The sequence below is a fragment of the Cherax quadricarinatus genome, chromosome 39 (genome assembly GCF_038502225.1).
Source record: "Cherax quadricarinatus isolate ZL_2023a chromosome 39, ASM3850222v1, whole genome shotgun sequence".
In the NCBI taxonomy this organism is placed as follows: domain Eukaryota; kingdom Metazoa; phylum Arthropoda; class Malacostraca; order Decapoda; family Parastacidae; genus Cherax; species Cherax quadricarinatus.
In genome coordinates this window covers 18885766-18904847 of record NC_091330.1, presented here as the reverse complement: position 1 = coordinate 18904847, position 19082 = coordinate 18885766, and the positions used below count along the sequence as shown (strand labels likewise).

The 19082-nt window shown below is 39.2% G+C and overlaps 1 protein-coding gene across 2 annotated transcripts in view; it reads right to left on the bottom strand.

Annotated features, from left to right (window-relative positions):
- Positions 1-19082, bottom strand: part of LOC128696380 (uncharacterized) — a 320039-nt gene that overhangs the window by 72499 nt on the left and 228458 nt on the right. For both annotated transcript variants that reach the window (XR_011392930.1, XM_053787632.2), the window contains exon 16: positions 7009-7071. Coding sequence is in view for 1 of the 2 variants with exons in the window: in XM_053787632.2 (XP_053643607.2) it covers positions 7009-7071 (63 nt within the window). In the remaining variant the exon portion in view is untranslated. The remainder of the gene's footprint in view (positions 1-7008; positions 7072-19082) is intronic.

Here is a 19082-nt window from a genome sequence, read left to right as displayed (position 1 = left end):
GAGAGAATGAGTACATGAGAGAGGACACTTGCGAAGTTATGTAAACAAACCAGGTGTACGTGAGTTTTGCAAACAAACCAGGCAAACGCATCTGGTTAGTGTACAAGTTACATTGTGTACAAGTTGTGTCTACATTGATACGGTAGAATAAATAAAGAGGAACACTCCCATTCTCATGTAACACCATATTTAGAAGAAATGACACTCTGAGTGAAGGCATATGAAAGGAATAATTTTCTACAGTTATGCCCAGTAACACATTTTCTCTTATGTTGGACTAGAGAAAACGTTATTCTTGCTGTCACTTGTACAAGTTGTGTGGCTACCACATCTCATATTTATGTTTATTTATTCTACTGTGAGGTGTATTTATCATTATATTATGTATCATGTTTATTATATAATTTTGAAAAAAATATCATACAGTGGGTCCCCGGTTATTGGCTGTAATCCATTCCTGAAGGTCAGCCGATAACCAAAATGGCCGATAACCAAATTAATATTTCCCATAAGAATTAATGGAAATAAAATTAATTTGTTCCAAACAAAAATATTAAAAAAAAAAATCCTTTTTTTTTTTTTTTACAATTATGCAAGTATTACATACCTTTATTGAAGGCTATGCTGGCTTCTGGAGGATAGGGAGGAGAAAAGAGAGAGGAGTTAGTGTGTGGAAGGTGAATCCCCCTCCATGAAGACTTTAGGTAGCAATGCCTTCTCTGGGGTTACTTCCCTTCTCTGTCTTTTAATGCCACTAGAACCAGCTTGAGAGTCACCAGACCCCACTCTCACAAAATAACTGTCCAGAGTGCTCTGTTTCTGGCATCTCTAAGTTTTCCCTGAAGTGGGACAGGGTTTTGTCACTAAACATGTTGCAGATATGGCTTGTTTCAGCTTTGTCAGGGTGGTGTTTCTCTATAAAAGCTGGCACCCTGGTCCACATTGCACACACCTCTTTAATCTCTGAAGAAGGCACCTCCTTCACTCCCTCTTCCTCCTCCTCTGAAGCAAGTTCCTCAGCTGCAGTCTATCGCTGTTCAAGTTGAAGTTCTTGCAGCTCTTCAGTGGTAAGCTCTTGCCTGTGGTCCTCCACCAACCCTTCCACATCCTCACCACTCACCTCCAACCCCAGGGACTTCCCCAAAGACACAATAGCGTCCACAGGGTCGGCAGGGTCAGGGTCACAGTGAGTCTCAAACCCTTCAAAATCCCTCTCTTGGACACAATTTGGCCACAGTTTTCTCTAAGCAGAGTTAAAAGTCCTGGAAGTCACTCCCTTCCAAGCCTTACCATGGAGCCATGGTTACTTATTTCACAGTTGCACTGCAAGAAAAAACACTAAAAACAATGGTAAACAAGCAAAATGTTTGGATGTATGAGCAGAAGCTTCCTCAGCCACTGAGAGACAAAGCCAAACTGAAGCGCAAGCTGCCCCAGCCAGTGGATGGATGGATCCAAAATGGCTGATAACCGAGCACCAAAAACCCCGCCGATAACCGAGTTGGCCGATAACCAAACCGGCCGATAACCAGGGGTCCACTGCATATGGATTAATGAAAATGTGTATATTAACGTAATGTACGACATTTAACGAGACTCAGTGATTATTATTGAGTATTATTATCATTACTAATATGGCGTCTTGAGACATAAAATACTCTTACTTATTTTAATGTGTACCTGCACGACAACACAGTAAGTTTATTTAGGTACAGGTATACATAAGTATAATTATCAGAGTATATATAAAATATGAAATAACTTTTAACCCTTAAACTGTCCAAGCAGATTTACGTTCACATGTGTAGTGCTCCAAAAGTAGATCTATGTTTTTTTTTACATATTTTCAAATATAAAAAAAAAAAAAAATCCAAGTTTTTTTTTACATGCTTTCAAATGTTGAAAAAATGTAGATCTACGTTTGGACAGTTTAACCCGTTGAGGGTCACCAGGTCCTCTCAGAGACTTGTTCTCAGCATCGCAAAAAAAAAAAAAAAAAAAAAAAAAAAAAAAAAAAAAAAAATACGAAAAGATAGAGAATCTTTTCCCGATCACAATGACACCAAAAGTATGAAATTTTATGGAAAACTTACGGAATTATGCTCACGTGAAGTTAGCAGTCTCGATGATGTTTATGCATCGGCGATTTTGCCCACTTTGTGCCCTATTTTCGGCAAATTCCAGTGTACTAGTCGACAAAAATCATAACTATTTCACTAGAACTCTATTTTTTCTATCGAATGCGTACAAGAAACCACCCATTTACCAATTTCAACTATCCAATAAAGTGGTCAGAATTTAGCAATTTTGCCAATTTCACACAAATTTCAAAAGAGGCCAATTTCCAAATAGGGTCCAGAATAAACAAGAAAGACATTCCTGGCACTAAAATAACATTTCCTCTGTTCATTATTCACATCCCCAGGCCCCTCTTACATTTCTTTTGCTTTCCACTTTGAATTTTTATTCTCACAAAAAATAGAACATTTACTGTTATGCAGACTACTGTATTAGTGTAGAAATGGTATAAATAATACCAGCGCACTTGTGAAAGAATGTCAGATTCACCAGTTGACGTGTATTGGACGCGTGGCATGATTTATTTACTTTTCAACTTTGGCAAAAATCAAACATTTCTGCTACTTTGAGCTCAATTTCAAGGTACTTCTCATTGTGAAACCAATCAAAATCATCTCAATTTCTGTAATATGTCTTCCATTCTATAAAATAAGACCAGGAAAACTAGAATACAACCATAAATACCATATCAAAATACACCGCAAATTCGGTTTTAAACCAAAAACACTGTCAAAGTTTTTTTTTTCTCATTACGCACTGTGTGCTGCAGGATTTTTTTTATACTACACACACTGACCACATAGACTCATTCTTTCATATGTAGGCCTACCAGCTTTTTCTTGCTAGATATGAGGGCGCAAGAATTTATGCGTACTAGTACGTCAAAAACCCTGACGCGTAAGCCGTACTAGTACGGCCGAAACCCCGAAAGGGTTAAGGGTTAAAAACTACTTGAAATTTTGGAGTTTCCAGACACAATGGAGAGATGTAGTGTTTACAGAGCTCAATGAGAATATAAACAAACTGGGTCTGGCACGGTGACCGTATTACAGTCAGGTGGGGGGAGCCGTATAGAGTTTTGGTCATAATTTGAAATGACCGTATTAGCGTAATGCCGTAAAGCAAAATGCCGTAAAGCGGGGCCCTACCGTATTTCAAACTACTTATAATACCTGAAACCGACCAAAATTATCTCTATTTCAATAGTATGTCTTCCCTTCTATCAACTGATATTGAGAAACAGCCAGTCACAATACAAGGCATAATACACTCTTTGACATCCCTCGTGTCAGTCTCACACCATGCAAAAACGTAATGCACATAAAGGGCCTGAAGATCTGGGATTCACTACCTGAACTGGTAAAGGATCCCCTGACTACTTATAAATTTAGGACTTTGCTTAAAAATCATCTCATCTTTCAGTACTAACCATATCAACCAAAACAACTTCTAATCAGTTATGTATTATATTATGTGACCTCCAGTCTTTTAAACATCTACCAATCCATGAAATATTACTGCTTGAATCATTAATTGTAATAATGTTTTTATTATGTGGAACTTCAAGATTAATATTCTTATACACCTCCACCCTGACTACCTTGCATTAGTTTTTTTTTTTTTCAACAAGTTGGCTGCCTCCTACCTAGGCAGGGTGACCCAAAAAGGAAGAAAATCCCCAAAACAAAAATACTTTCATCATCATTCAACACTTTCACCTCACTCATACATAATCACTGTCTTTGCAGAGGCACCCAGATACAACAGTTTAGAAGAATATATAAAGATACAATAAAAAAAGTGACCTGAAATAATAAGTATACAATATCAGGGCCCCAATTATATATATACAGTGGACCCTCGACTTACGATATTAATCCGTTCCTGAGAGCACATCGTAAGATGAAATCATCGTAAGTCAAATTAATTTTCCTCATAAGAAATAATGGAAATCAAATTAATCCGTTCAAGACATCCAAAAGTATGAAATTTTTTTTTTTTACCACACGAAATACTGTATACATTTTCCTATACACAAAAAGAAGGATACATGCACAATATATATTGTGCATGTACTAATGTACTAAATGAAGAATAAATGACACTTACCTTTATTAACGACGTAGTGATAAGACACTGTGTCCTGGGAGTGCCTTTTCCTCCTGAGTAATATAGGTCCTCTTTGGAATTTTCTTCCAGAACAGGCCTTATCACACTGCGTATGCCACTATGATTCTTAAATCTCTCAAACCAACCTTTGCTGGCCTTAAATTCACCAATATGAGAACTAGTTCCAGGCATTTTTTCCTGTTCACCTGGGTGTTAGTCGAATGGTGTGGGTTGCATCCTGGGGGACAAGGTTAAGGACCCCAATGGAAATAAGTTAGACAGTCCTCGATGACACACTAACTTTCTTGGGTTATCCTGGGTGGCTAACCCTCTGGGTTAATTGTTTCTCAGTATTCTCGATAAGCCACACCAATAACAGTCTCTCCACATCTTTGAGTAGTACAGCTGACTGTGGTGCAGCAGCAGCTGACCATGGTGCAGCAGTAGCTGACAGTGCTACAGCAGCATCAGCAGCTGACCATGGTGCAGCAGCAGCTGAAGGTGCTACAGCAGCAGCAGCAGCTGACCGTGGTGCAGCAGCAGCTGACGGTGCTACAGCAGCATCAGCTGACCGTGGTGCAGCAGCAGCTGACGGTGCTACAGCAGCAGCAGCAGCTGACCATGGTACGATAGTATTTCTCACCCTTTTTACCACAGGGCTGGCACTAGAAGCTTTCTTTGGGCCCATGGTGGCTTATATAGCAGTTGCAAGCACTAAAAACACTGGAATAATACAAAATTTATCGAATGTATGAGTTCAACTGTCCGCCTTGGCTTGTAAACAATGTCACAGTACCTCAGCTGAGGCGCTCAGGCCAGACGGACCAGACGGTCACGTTAGGGATGAATGATGCAAGTCGAGTTTTTCAACGTAGGTCGGGGTCAAATTTTTATGCTGACAAGCATCGTAAGTCGGTTTTAATGTAGGTTGAGGACATCGTAAGTCGGGGGTCCACTGTACTGTCCTATTACACATCCCACCAAATTGCCAATATCCCAAACCCCTCCTTTAAAGTGCAGGCATTGTACAGTGGTCCCTCGTTTTTCGTAATTAATCCGTTCCTGGAGGAGCTACTATAAACAAAATTTACGAGTTGCGAATCAATTTTCCCCATAAGAAATAATGTAAATACAATTAATCTGTTCCTGACACCCAGAAGTATTAAAACAAAAAAATTTTTTACATGAAATATATAGTACATAAACAATACAATGGGAAATGATGAATGAAACATTAACAGCATAACACTTACCTTTATTGGAGATTCTTCTTAGTGTATGGGAGACTGGAGGAGGAGAGAGATTGGATTGTTTACAGTTTGGAAGGGGAATCCCCTTCCAGCAACACCTCAGGTACCAATTGCTTCTCTGGGGTTGCTTCTCTTCTCTGTTTCTTAATGCCACTAGGACCACCTTGAGAGTCACTCTAGTCCTGTCTCGCAAAGTAACTGTAGAGAGAGCTCTGTTTCTGGCGTCTCTTTAACACTTCCCTAAAATGGCCCAAGACTTTGTCACTGTACATATTTCTCACCTTCTTTACCACAGGCTTGGCACTAGGAACTTTCTTTGGAGCCATGGTAGCTTATTTAGTAATTGCAAGCACTAAAATGAGTGGAATATTATGAAATATTTCGTAGGAGCACTTGAGGGGACCTTCACTCACTGGTAAACAATGCCAGACTGGCTGGGTAGGGAGGCCACCCCGGCTCACACCGTGCGTACGCGTCCTGGACGAAGTACTATTCGCGAGTCAACCTATGAAAAGCGAGTCCATGTTTATACGAAAATACTCCTATGATTGACGAAATCTACGATTGCCGAGAACTACGAAAAGCGAGGGACCACTGTACTTCCCATTCCAGAACTCAAGTCTGGCTATATAAAAATAACCGGTGTCCCTGAATCCCTTCACTAAATATTACCCTGCTCACACTCCAACAGTTCGTCAAGTCCCAAAAACCATTCGTCTCCATTCACTCCTATCTAACACATTCATGCACGCTTGCTGGAAGTCCAAGCCCCTCGCATTAGTATTAAGATTAAATAAGATTTTAATAAAGTTAACCACTATTATCTTGTCTAGTTTTAAGTAGTTACTATGTACTAGGATTAGTCTGCCCAAAATGCCCCAGCCTGATAGTGGCTGTCTTTGTACTTAGCAAACCATAATTCTAATTACACACTGTAACCTTTACAAAGGAATAAATCTATCTTCATCTATAATAAAGCTATTCTACAAAGCACTTCAAAGTCACCATTTTAAACCAACACAAGGTCAGGCAGGATTTTTTTATTCTGTACACAATCACTGTAGACTTTTTCTCTCAAAATTTACAGCTCACAGCTTATTTGAGGACACTCTCCTTAAAACATAAATCTACTTGAATGACAATAAAGCAGACCTATACAAGCAACAATAATGTACTTTTACATAAGAGACAATGAAAGGGTTAAAGTTTTTTATTTTTTGTAGGGAAGGGGGGTTAGGAAATCATCCCTTTTTTCCTTATATGTTATTAACACCATAAGTCACTATTTCTTAAGTAGTGTTGATTTCAGGAACCTAACCAGTGTGAATAATGAGAGGCCATTGTATATCTTCTTTGGCAGTTATTCAAGTATTAAGCAAAATCTGCAGGTCTTCATAGTTATGTTTTTTGTTAATGGATCTGAGGGGGTTGCTGGTTAGCTATGTGTTAGTCTTTGTAAACTAAAACAACTATATATGAACACTACTAAGGGTTGAGTAAATTTAACAAAACAATAAAAATAAAAAAAAAAAAGGAAGAAGTAATAAGTAAAATTTTTTGAGTAACTTACACCAGATGACACGGTCATTAAATCTTTCTCAAGTTCTGTAGGCTTCCACTGCTTCTCAAATGTCTGTGAAAGGAAAAACTGTGTGTAAGTTTAATGACATACATATAGGAAACAAATCTAAGTTTTGCATACTAGATCCTCACTATTATCCTTATTTGTAATGCATCTATAGTTATCTTTATAAACATGTTTCACACACTAGCTGACATAAATACAAGCCATATTCATGTTCACCTTGTTCCATTAACAACTCAGTGAGATGAAACGAGTGTGCTAAGATTCATTGCTTTTGTGGCTGGTAAATAACAAAACTTTCCCTATTTACAAGAGGCATATTGTGAATTAGGCACCACTTTGTTTCTAATGGCTATTAATAGACACACTTCAGTCTGCCTTCACTGGATTTACTGGTCTCTGTATATGAACAATCTTGCCCTAGCTTGTGTTGGTACGGACATTCAGCCGGTGGCCACTTCATTATCTTACCTTTGATGGATTTTGAGTTTTCCTACTCTTGCAGCCCAGTTCCCTGCCCATCCAAGTTTGTCTGTTTAATCAAGCTGTTGCTGCTGGTGGCCTACTGGACCACCTATCCATCACAGCCTGATTGATCTGGTACTTGGTGGAGGTACCTGTCATGTTTCCTCTTGATGATTTCTACACTTGCCCAAGCAGTGTTTCTGGTAGAATGTTTAAAAAGTTTGGGTCCACAGATGTTAATACAGTGGACCCCCGCATAGCGAACGCCTTGCATAGCGAACAATCCGCATAGCGAACGCTTTGTTCGCTAAAATTTTGCCCCGCATAGTGGACAAAAACCCGCTCAGCGACCTTCGTCCGAGACGCGTCCAATGTGCGCCCTCAGCCAGCCTCATATGTGCCGCCCGTCCCATTGTTTACCAGCCAGCCTCCGCGGTAACATTCAAGCATACACTCGGAATATTTCGTATTATTACAGTGTTTTCGGTGCTGTTTGTGGAAAATAAGTGACCATGGGCCCCAAGAAAGCTTCTAGTGCCAACCCTACACCTCAAAGGGTAAGAATACCCATTGAAATTAAGAAAGAGATCATTGATAAGTATGAAAGTGGAGTACGTATCACCGACCTGGTCAGGTTGTACAAGAAACCAAAATCAACCATCGCTTCTATTGTGGGCAAGAAAACGGCAATCAAGGAAGCTGTTGTTGCCAAAGGTTTAACTGTGTTTTCGAAACAAAGATCGCAAGTGATGGAAGATGTTGAGAGACTCTTATTGGTGTGGATAAATGAAAAACAGCTAGCAGGAGATAGCGTCTCTCAAGCGATCATATGTGAAAAGGCTAGGAAGTTGCATGACGATTTAATTAAAAAAATGCCTGCAACTAGTGATGATGTGAGTGAATTTAAGGCCAGCAAAGGTTGGTTTGAGAGATTTAAGAAGCGTAGTGGCATCCATAGTGTGATACGGCATGGTGAGGCTGCCAGTTCGGACCACAAAGCGGCTGAAAAATATGTGCATGAATTCAAGGAGTACATAGAAACTGAAGGACTGGAACCTGAACAGGTGTTTAATTGTGATGAAACAGGCCTGTTCTGGAAGAAAATGCCAAGCAGGACCTACATTACTCAGGAGGAAAAGGCACTCCCAGGACATAAGCCTATGAAAGACAGGCTTACTTTGTTGATGTGTGCCAATGCTAGTGGTGATTGCAAAGTTAAGCCTTTATTAGTGTATCACTCTGAAACTCCCAGAGCGTTCAGGCAAAAGAATGTCCTCAAGGATAATTTGTGTGTGCTGTGGAGGGCAAACAGTAAGGCATGGGTCACTAGGGAATTTTTCTATAACTGGTTACACCATGCATTTGCCCCCAATGTGAAAGATTACCTAACTGAAAAGAAATTAGACCTTAAGTGCCTCCTGGTGTTAGACAATGCCCCTGGTCATCCTACAGACGTGGCAGAGCGACTTTATGGGGACATGAGCTTCATTAAGGTGAAGTTTTTGCCTCCTAATACCACTCCTCTCCTGCAGCCCATGGACCAGCAGGTCATTTCCAACTTCAAGAAACTGTACACAAAAGCTCTGTTTCAAAAGTGCTTTGAAGTGACCACAGACACTGGATTGACTCTAAAAGAGTTTTGGAAGGATCACTTTAATATCCTCAGTTGTGTAAACCTTATAGGTAAGGCTTGGGAGGGAGTGACTAAGAGAACCTTGAACTCTGCTTGGAAGAAACTGTGGCCAGAATGTGTAGACAAAAGGGATTTTGAAGGGTTTGAGGCTAACCCTGAGAGGAGTAGTATACCAGTTGAGGAATCAATTGTGGAATTGGGGAAGTCCTTGGGGTTGGAGGTTAGTGGGGAGGATGTGGAAGAGTTGGTGGAGGAGGACAATGAAGAACTAACCACTGATGAGCTGATAGATCAACTTCAAGAGCAAGAGGCCAGACCTGGGGAAACTGGTTCAAAGGAGGGGAGAGAGAAATTGAAGGAATTGCCTACTTCAAAGATTAAGGAAATGTGTGCAAAATGGCTTGAAGTGCAAACCTTTTTTGATGAAAATCACCCTCACACAGCTATTGCAAGCCGTGCTGGTGACTGTTACAATGACACTGTTGTGAACCACTTTAGACAAATCATAAAGGAACGAGAGGTACAGGCCACTATGGACAGATATGTTGTGCGAAAGAAGTCCAGTGACTCTGAAGCTGGTCCTAGTGGCATTAAAAGAAGAAGGGAAGTAACCCCAGAAAAGGACTTGCTACCTCAAGTCCTAATGGAAGGGGATTCCCCTTCTAAACACTAACACTCTCTCTCCCCTCCTCCCATCCCATCAATCATCACCAGATCTTCAATAAAAGTAAGTGTCATGTAATTGTGCATGCCTTTTTCAGTTTGTGTGTACTAAAATTAACATTTTTTTGTGGTAAAAAAAATTTTTTTTCATACTTTTGGGTGTCTTGCACGGATTAATTTTATTTCCATTATTTCTTATGGGGAAAATTAATTCGCATAGCGAACATTTCGCATAACGACCAGCCCTCTTGCACGGATTAAGTTCGCTATGCGGGGGTCCACTGTACAATGTTCTCTTGTAGTGTCCATGGCACACCTGCTTTTCACTGGGTTCACTGTATATCTTCTTGCAATTTTTCTATCTTCTACTGACATGAATTTTCATGCTTATTTGGGTATCATCCACAAATGATACAAAACTGTAATGAGTGCTTTTATCCATGTTCACTATGAGGCTAAGAACTGCTAATGCTCGATTTACATCATTACTGGTTATACTTCAGTCTGGGCTTCTGTACATGGCTTCCAGTTTGTCTCTAAAATGAAGTCTATTATTTTCTCATGATATACTCTTGTTCCCTCCTCCTCATTGCTCTGTATAATTCTCCTATTACAAATTACTAAACTTGTTAACGCTTTCACTGTTCCTCACGTAGATCTACATTATAGACACCAGGGTAAATCGCACAGATCTACATTTTGACCTCAACTCCCGCAGATAAGCTGTGAGCAGTAAATTTTGGCTTAGATATGAGAGAATGGGTCTGTGCAGTGAAGTGCACACAGAATAAAAAAAAAAACAATCCTGCCACGGTGCACGATGAGAAAAGTAAAATGCTGAACTTGTGTTTGGTATAAAATAACAACTTTGAGGTATTTACTAGGATGGCTTTCATGGTTTTACTGGCCGTTTCTTGGTACCACTTGATAGAATGGAAGATATACTATTGAAATGGCTGGTTTCAGGATTGGTAGTAGTTTGGTTATCCACACCATAACTTTAAAGGCAATCAAAATTCAGCATTGACTAAACTATTCATTAATGTACAGTTAGACAGTCGATTAAAACGGTAGTTAGGGTCCTGAAAATGCAGTGTTAGATGAATCCGTATGGGAAAATTGGGTTACATTCCCACAATCCCCAAAAAAGCCAAACAACTTTATTTTTAGGTCTCCAAATCTTATGCAAATAAAAATGATAATGCAGTTGATGTTCATTGTTGTTATGTATGTTTTTTCTGCTGTTCAAGGCTACAAATGCAACAGAAATAATATTTCTTACCTTAAATTGTGGCTGCTGGTGTTTGTTGATGGCTGTGAAGGAGGGAGTGGAGAGGCATGCTGAGGCCCATCTCGGCTGAGGTGGATGGTAGCCCAGTCAGTCAGTCAGTCAGTCCAGTCAAGTGAGTTAGTAGGTCAGTCAGTCATGTCAGTACAGTCATTCAATTCAGTAGGTCACTCATTCAAGTCAGTCATTCAGTAAAGTCAGTAAATCAGGTCAGTCAGTAAGTTATTCAGTAAATTGGTCAAGTCATTCAGGAAATCAGTAAATCAGGTCAGTCAGTAAGTCAGTCATTCAGTAAATCAGACAACAGCCCAGGTTTCTCACTGCACATGCCCATATATTTGCTTCACTCTTTTAAATCATACAAACCAACACTTCATTAAGGCCAAAAAATTTCCAAGACTGTAGGCATACTATCGAAGATACGGTACTATGTTCCACAGTCAGCCCTCCTGGCCCTATATCACTCACTTATTTGCCCCTATCTCACCTATGGAATTTGTGCATGGGGCTCAACAACAATAAACTATCTCAGACCATTAATTACCCAACAAAAGGGTGCAGTCAGAATGATAACAAATTCCCACTACAGGCAGCACACTCCACCAATATTCACAACTCTAAACCTATTCACCATTCAAAACATCCATACTTATTACTGCACCTACTACATTCATAGAACACTTAATTCTGATATAAACCCTCCCCTCAAACGTCTCCTTACCAACCTCAACAGAACACACGACCATAACACAAGGCACAGATCACTCTTTGATGTTCCTCGAGTCCATCTCAAGCTATGCAAAAACTCAATGCACATAAAAGGCCCTAAAATCTGGAATTCATTACCTGTGAATATAAAAGAAACACTGTCTGTTTATAAATTCAAGTCTCTTCTCAAAAATCACTTACTCACCCACAACTAAATAAATACTGAATAATTGTATCTCATAAAGGTCTAACCTGTGACCCAGTCAAACTTTATTTTTTAATTACATTACCTAACAGAATACTCCATTCTACTGAATGCTCAGCAACACAGTAAATGACCATATGACCTGTCTTTGTAATACTCATTTGTGCTAAATTGTTATCTGTTTACAATAATGTTTTTACTACTGAATATATCATTGCTCAGTTAATCTTAAGTTAATTTTAAGCCTGCTCATAATGCTCTGCATACAAGGGGCTTTGGCATGCTGCACTTCAATAACTTTGTACTTCACTGTATCATGTTCAAATTAATAAATAAATAAATAAATAAATAAATAAATAAATAAATAAGCTCTTGCCATGTCCACCACACAGGCACCACATTTAAAGTTATCTAATATCTCGATTTTCTTCATAATTCCAAGACTTGAACTTTTTTTACTTTGTCTTGCCACTTCCTGCATCACTTGCATGCCTCCTGGATGCCATGATTCCTTGAGAGATGCAATGTACGGTAATGAAAAGACCAAAACCCAATTCACAGACAATGCTGGGTACCACATTGGACTCACAGGCAGACTGCCTAGTGCTCACTACACAGAGGGGAAGATCCCCGCCGTCCACGTTGCAGCACTGAAAGTTTTTCCCTACTGAGAAGAAGAACCATTTAAATTTAATGGAGAAAACGTTTTAAAGGAAATTATTTTATTCAATGGTCTACTGTACCTAAAAAATAAAAACAAACATAAATAAAACTATTTATTATACATTTTTGATAAATGTTTACCACAAAACCAATATGTATGTGCATTATTATTCATCAAAAACTTGAACTTCTCCTATCACTGATGCTTTCACTATTTTCTGCTCTTGTCCTCTCTAATGCTTTGGTAAAAGTGGCTGCTTCCTTTCCAAAACTTAATCCTTTCAGGGTAGAGACCCCCAATCCAGGCCCCTCTTGTATTACTCTTGCTTTCCATTTTGAATTTTTATTTAAAAAAAAAAAAAAAAAGATTTACTGTTATGCAGACTACTGCATTACTGTAAAAATGGTATAAATAATATCAGTGCAGTTGTGAAAGAATATTAGACTCGCCAGTTGACGTGTACAGCCTCTCCTCGCTTAACGACGGAGTCCCATTCCTAAGACCACATCATTAACCCTTTGAGGGTTTCAGCCGTACTAGTACGGCTTACAACCCAGGGTTTTTGACGTACTAGTACGCCTAAATTCTAGCGCCCTCAAATCTAGTGGGAGAAAGCTGGTAGGCCTACATATGAAAGAATGGGTCTATGTGGTCAGTGTGCGCAGTATAAAAAAAATCCTGCACCACACAGTGCATAATGAGAAAAAAAAAAACTTCGACCATTTTTTTGGAATAAAACAGTGACTTTGCACTGTATTTTCGCATGGTATTTATTGTTGTATTCTAGTTATCTTGGTCTCATTTTATAGAATGGGAGACATATTACAGAAATAGAGATAATTTTGACTGGCTTTACAATGAAAAGTACCTTGAAATTGAGCTCAAAGTAGCAGAAATGTTTGATTTTTACCAAAGTTAAAAAGTAAACAAATCATGCTATGCGTCCAATACACGTCAACTGGCGAGTCTAATATTCTTTTGCAAGTGCGCCAATATTATTTATACCATTTTTTACACTAATGCAGTAGTCTGCATAACAGTAAATCTTCTATTTTTTGTGAGAATAAAAATTCAAAGTGGAAAGCAAAAGAATGTAAGAGGGGCATTAGGACGTGACTAATGAACAGAGGAAATGTCATTTTAGTGCCAGGAATGTCTTCCTTGTTTATTCTGGACCCTATTCAGAAATTGGCATCTTTTGAAATTTGTATGAAATCGGCAAAATTGCTAAATTCTGACCACTGTACTGGATAGTTGAAACTGATAAATGGGTGGTTTCTTGCACTCATTCGATAGAAAAAATGGAGTTCTAGCGAAATATCCATGTTTTTTTGTTGACTAGTACAGTGGAATTGGCCGAAAATGGGGCTCAAAGTGGGCAAAATCGCTGATGCATAAACATCGGAGAGACCACTAACTTCACGAGAGCATAATTCCGTAAATTTTCCATCAAATTTCAAACTTTTGGTGTCATTATGATTGGGAAAAGATTCTCTATCTTTTCATAAGAGAAAATTATTTTTTTTTTTTTTAAATTTGGCCGACCCTGAGAACGAGTCTCAGAGAGGGCCTGTCGCCCCTCAAAGGGTTAAATGAATTCGTTGCTAAGCAAGGAGCATACTATAGCGGTAGTGGGTTTGTGTCAGCCATCTTTGATATTGTTTTCATGTCACCTTTTCATCATTTATAACATTTCTGGTATATTTTTAAATGTTTATACAGGAGTCTACTGTATAGTGAAATAAACAGAATAGAGGAAATCAGCTCTAATATACACTATTTAGGTATAAATCTGGTCAGAGAGCCTGTCATAAGTCCAAAATGTCAGTAAATGAGTACGTTGCTAAGTAAGGCGAGACTGTATTGGTCGCGTGGCGTGATTTGTTTACTCTTAAACATTGGAAAAATCAAACATTTTCACTACTTGGAGCTCAACTTCAAGGCACTTTTCAACATGCAACCAACCAAAATCATCTCTATTTCTGTAAGATGTCTTCCATTCTATCAAATGAGACCAAGAAATGAAGATACAACCATAAATACCATATGAAAATACACTGCAAAGTCGCTGTTTTAAACCAAAAACATGGTCGGAGTTCTTTTTTTCTCATTTTGCACTGTGTGCAACAGGATTTTTTTTATACTGCACATACTGACCATGCAGGCTCATTCTTTCATATGTAGGCCTACCAGCTATCTTCCAACAGATTTGAAGGCGCTAGAATTTTGGCATATAAATACGGGACTGACACTGCATCTCAAGCTGTACATACGTATATGGGACCGACCCCAAAAGGGTTAAGAGCATAAAAAATGTGTTCTCTTTGCCAACACCAACAATCCTCTATTCTGTGGTATTATAGACTGCAATCATCATATAAACTGGTCCTCTGCTAAAACTACTTACCCTTCTAGCCTTCAAAGACACTTGTCGAATCAGCCCTTAGACACAACTTTCCCAACATCATAGTCCAGGCTTTGCTTTTCTAGATGCCTGTCTTTCTCAATACTCAAAGATGGGACAATACCAAAATTTTTGCCAACACCAATACGTACTGATATTGAGTTTTAGGCTGATGCCAATACCAATGCTTTGGCAGACCTTTACTCAATAGTTAAATGCTCTAATCTTGGAAACACTCATGACTTCACCTGACCTTTGCTGCTTCCTCTTGACCTGTCTTCTACATTTTTTTTTGTTATTTTCCTGCCTTTCAAATTTTCACTTTCATTCTTTTCTTCCCTAGCTTGGGCCGTTAGGCCTACTGCAGTCCTTATCTGCTCTCTTGGAGAGAGGTGTTTAAGTTTTGAGATACTTCCATCTCCACTGCCTTGAAATGTAATTCACCTCTACTATTATCTCTATCACCACTACTGCTATTTTTTTTCCTTTTAGCCGTGATGCTGTTTACAAACTCAAAATTATCTGCTAGGACGGCTGGCCCTTCCACTTGCTCTTCTCTTAATTCTCGCAGCGTAGTTCTTCCCAGGGGGCTCAACAGCATAAACCACCCACCCTTGCATTCAAGTGCTCGTCATGAGGCTAAATGGCTCATAGCCACCTCATGATCTTACAACTTTTCAACCAAGGGCTAAATGGCTCTTCGGCCACCCCATTGGTTATGCATTCTCCACTGTTGTATCAAACCTTCCAGGGCCATTACTACATACAGTTCGATCCTGGATACTGGAATTTTCAGTTCTTTGCTAAGAATCTTTTATGACTGAGGAGACATGACACCTCTCCCGGTAATTATCACTGCTCCAAGGACATCTTCTGGGTCAGTGGGCTATATATCAACATTAGTTGACGACTCAGTGATGTCGTGTTGCGTGTTGTATAGATGAAGCTGCTGTGTTGCCCATCTTCCAGCCCAGCCTCTAATCTGCCCAGTATCACAGTACTCGGCCTTCTGACAATATTGCTCCACCATGGATACGGTTAGAATCACTACCAATCTTCACATCAAGCACGAAAGCTTTTCTTTTTTCCAAATCACATACTAGTAGATCAGGCTTTCATGCACCATTCACTGTCAGTATCTATGGCTCTTTAACCACAGCATGCTTTTTCACCATACAGTCACGACAAAGTGATGTTCCTTCAGGCCTGCACCATCCATGGATCCCACTAAAACATTCCTCCATTCTTTAAGCTCCTGCTGTCTTGTCGTTACCAGGACATTCTTCAATTTGCTTCGTCTGACAAACTTCAACACTTTGATGGTATTTGGGTGTATTGCTAAGTTCCTTATAACTAGATCTTCCGAGCTGTGAAAGGCATCTAGCCTACTTCTGCGTAAAATCAGAACCTTCATTGACAGGCAAATACACCCCACCGCAGTTGGGACATAATATATGCCAACTGACGTGTCCTTCAGCAGTTTCAACCACTGCTTCACCATCTGCCTGATCAGCTTGTCCAATGTTTTCAAGGTGTTTTGACAAACACCACCCAGCACCATTATATGCATGATGCCAGGGATCAGGTGCTTATTTAGCAATGGGCTAGTAACCCCTTCTCCTGTAAACATTTACTAAAAAAGAGAAATAAAAAAACTTTATAAAACTGGGATGCTTGAATGTGCATGGATGTAGTGCAGATGACAAGAAACAGATGACTGCTGATGTTATGAATGAAAAGAAGTTGGATGTCCTGGCCCTAGGCGAAACAAAGCTGAAGGGGGTAGGGGAGTTTCAGTGGAAAGAAATAAATGGGATTAAATCTGGAGTATCTGAGAGAGTTAGAGCAAAGGACGGGGTAGCAATAATGCTGAAGAATCAGTTATGGAAGGAGAAAAGAGAATATGAATGTGAAAATTCAAGGATTATATGGAATGAAGTAAAGGTTGAATGTGAAAAGTGGGTCATAATAAGCGTGTATGCACCTGGAGAAAAGAGGAATGTAGAGGAGAGAGAAAGATTTCGGGAGATGTTAAGTGGATGTATAGGAACCTTTGAACCAAGTGAGAGAGTAATTGTGGTAGGGGACCTGAATGCTAAAGTGGGAGAAACTTTTAGAGAGGGTGTGGTAGGTAAGATTGGAGTGCCAGGTGTAAATAATAATGGGAGCCCTTTGATTGAACTTTGTATAGAAAGGGGTTTAGTTATCGGTAATACATATTTTAAGAAAAAGAGGATAAATAAGTACAGTATAGAAGGTATGATGTAGGGCAAAATGACAGTAGTTTATTGGATTATGTATTGGTAGATAGAAGACTGCTGAGTAGACTTCAGGATGTACATGTTTATACAGGGGTCACAGATACATCAGATCACTTTTTAGTTGTAGCTACACTGAGAGTAAAAGGTAGATGGGATACAAAGAGAATAGAAGCATCAGGGAAGAGAGAGGTGAAGGTTTATAAACTAAAAGAGGAGGCAGTTAGGGTAAGATATAAACAGCTATTGGAGGATAGATGGGCTAATGAGAGCATAGGCAATGGGGTTGAAGAGGTATGGGGTAAGGTTTAAAAATGTAGTGTTAAAGTGTTCAGCAGAAGTTTGTGGTTACAGGAAAGTAGGTGCGGGAGGGAAGATGAGCGATTGGTGGAATGATTATGTAAAGAGAGTAGTAAGGGAGAAAAAGTTAGCATATGAGAAGTTTTTACAAAGTAGAAGTGATGCAAGGGGGAAGAGTATATGGAGAAAGAGAGAGAGGTTAAGAGAGCAGTGAAGCAATGTAAAAAGAGAGCAAATGAGAGAGTGGGTGAGATGTTATCAACAAATTTTGTTGAAAATAAGAAAAAGTTTTGGAGATTAACAAGGTAAGGAAGCCTAGAGAACAAATGGATTTGTCAGTTAAAAACAGGAGAGGAGAGTTATTAAATGGAGAGTTAGAGGTATTGGGAAGATGGAGGGAATATTTTGAGGAATTGTTAAATGTTGATGAAGATAGGGAAGCTGTGATTTCGTGTATAGGGCAAGGAGGAATAACATCTTGTAGGAGTGAGGAAGAGCCAGTTGTGAGTGTGGGAAAAGTTTGTGAGGCAGTAGGTAAAATGAAAGGGGGTAAAGCAGCTGGGATTGATGGGATAAAGATAGAAATGTTAAAAGCAGGTGGGGATATAGTTTTGGAGTGCTTGGTGCTATTATTTAACCCTTTCAGGGTTTCGGCTGTACTAGTATGGCTTACGCACCAGGGTTTTTGACGTACTAGTACGCCTAAATTCTAGCGCCCTCAAATCTAGTGAGAGAAAGCTGGTAGGCCTACATATGAAAGATTGGGTCTGTGGGGTCATTGTGCGCAGTATAAAAAAAATCCTGCAGCACACAGTGTGTAATGAGAAAAAAAAACTTTGACCGTGTTTTTAGATTAAAACAGGGACTTTGCACTGTATTTTTGTATGGTATTTATTGTTGTATTCTAGTTTTCCTGGTCTCATTTTATAGAATGGAAGACATATTACAGAAATTGAGATGATTTTGACTGGTTTTACAAAGAAAACTACCTTGAAATTGCGCTCAAAGTAGCAGAAATGTTTGATTTTTACAAAAGTTCAAAAGTAAACAAATCATGCTATGCATCCAATACACGTCAACTGGTGAGTCTAATATTCTTTCACAAGTGCGCTGATAATATTTATACCATTTCTACACCAATGCAATACTCTGCATAACAGTAAATCTTCTATTTTTTTTGTGAGAATAAAAATTCAAAATGGAAAGCAAAAGAATGTAAGAGGGGCATGGGGACGTGACTAATAAACAGAGGAAATGTTATTTAAGTGCCAGGAATGTCTTTCTTGTTTATTCTGGACCCTATTCGGAAATTGGCATCTTTTGAAATTTGTGTGAAATTGGCAAAATTCCTAAATTCTGACCACTGTATTGGATAGTTGAAATCAGTAAATGGGTCGTTTCTTGAACTCATTCGATAGAAAAAATGGAGTTCTTGCAAAATAGTTATGATTTCTGTCAACACGTACACTGG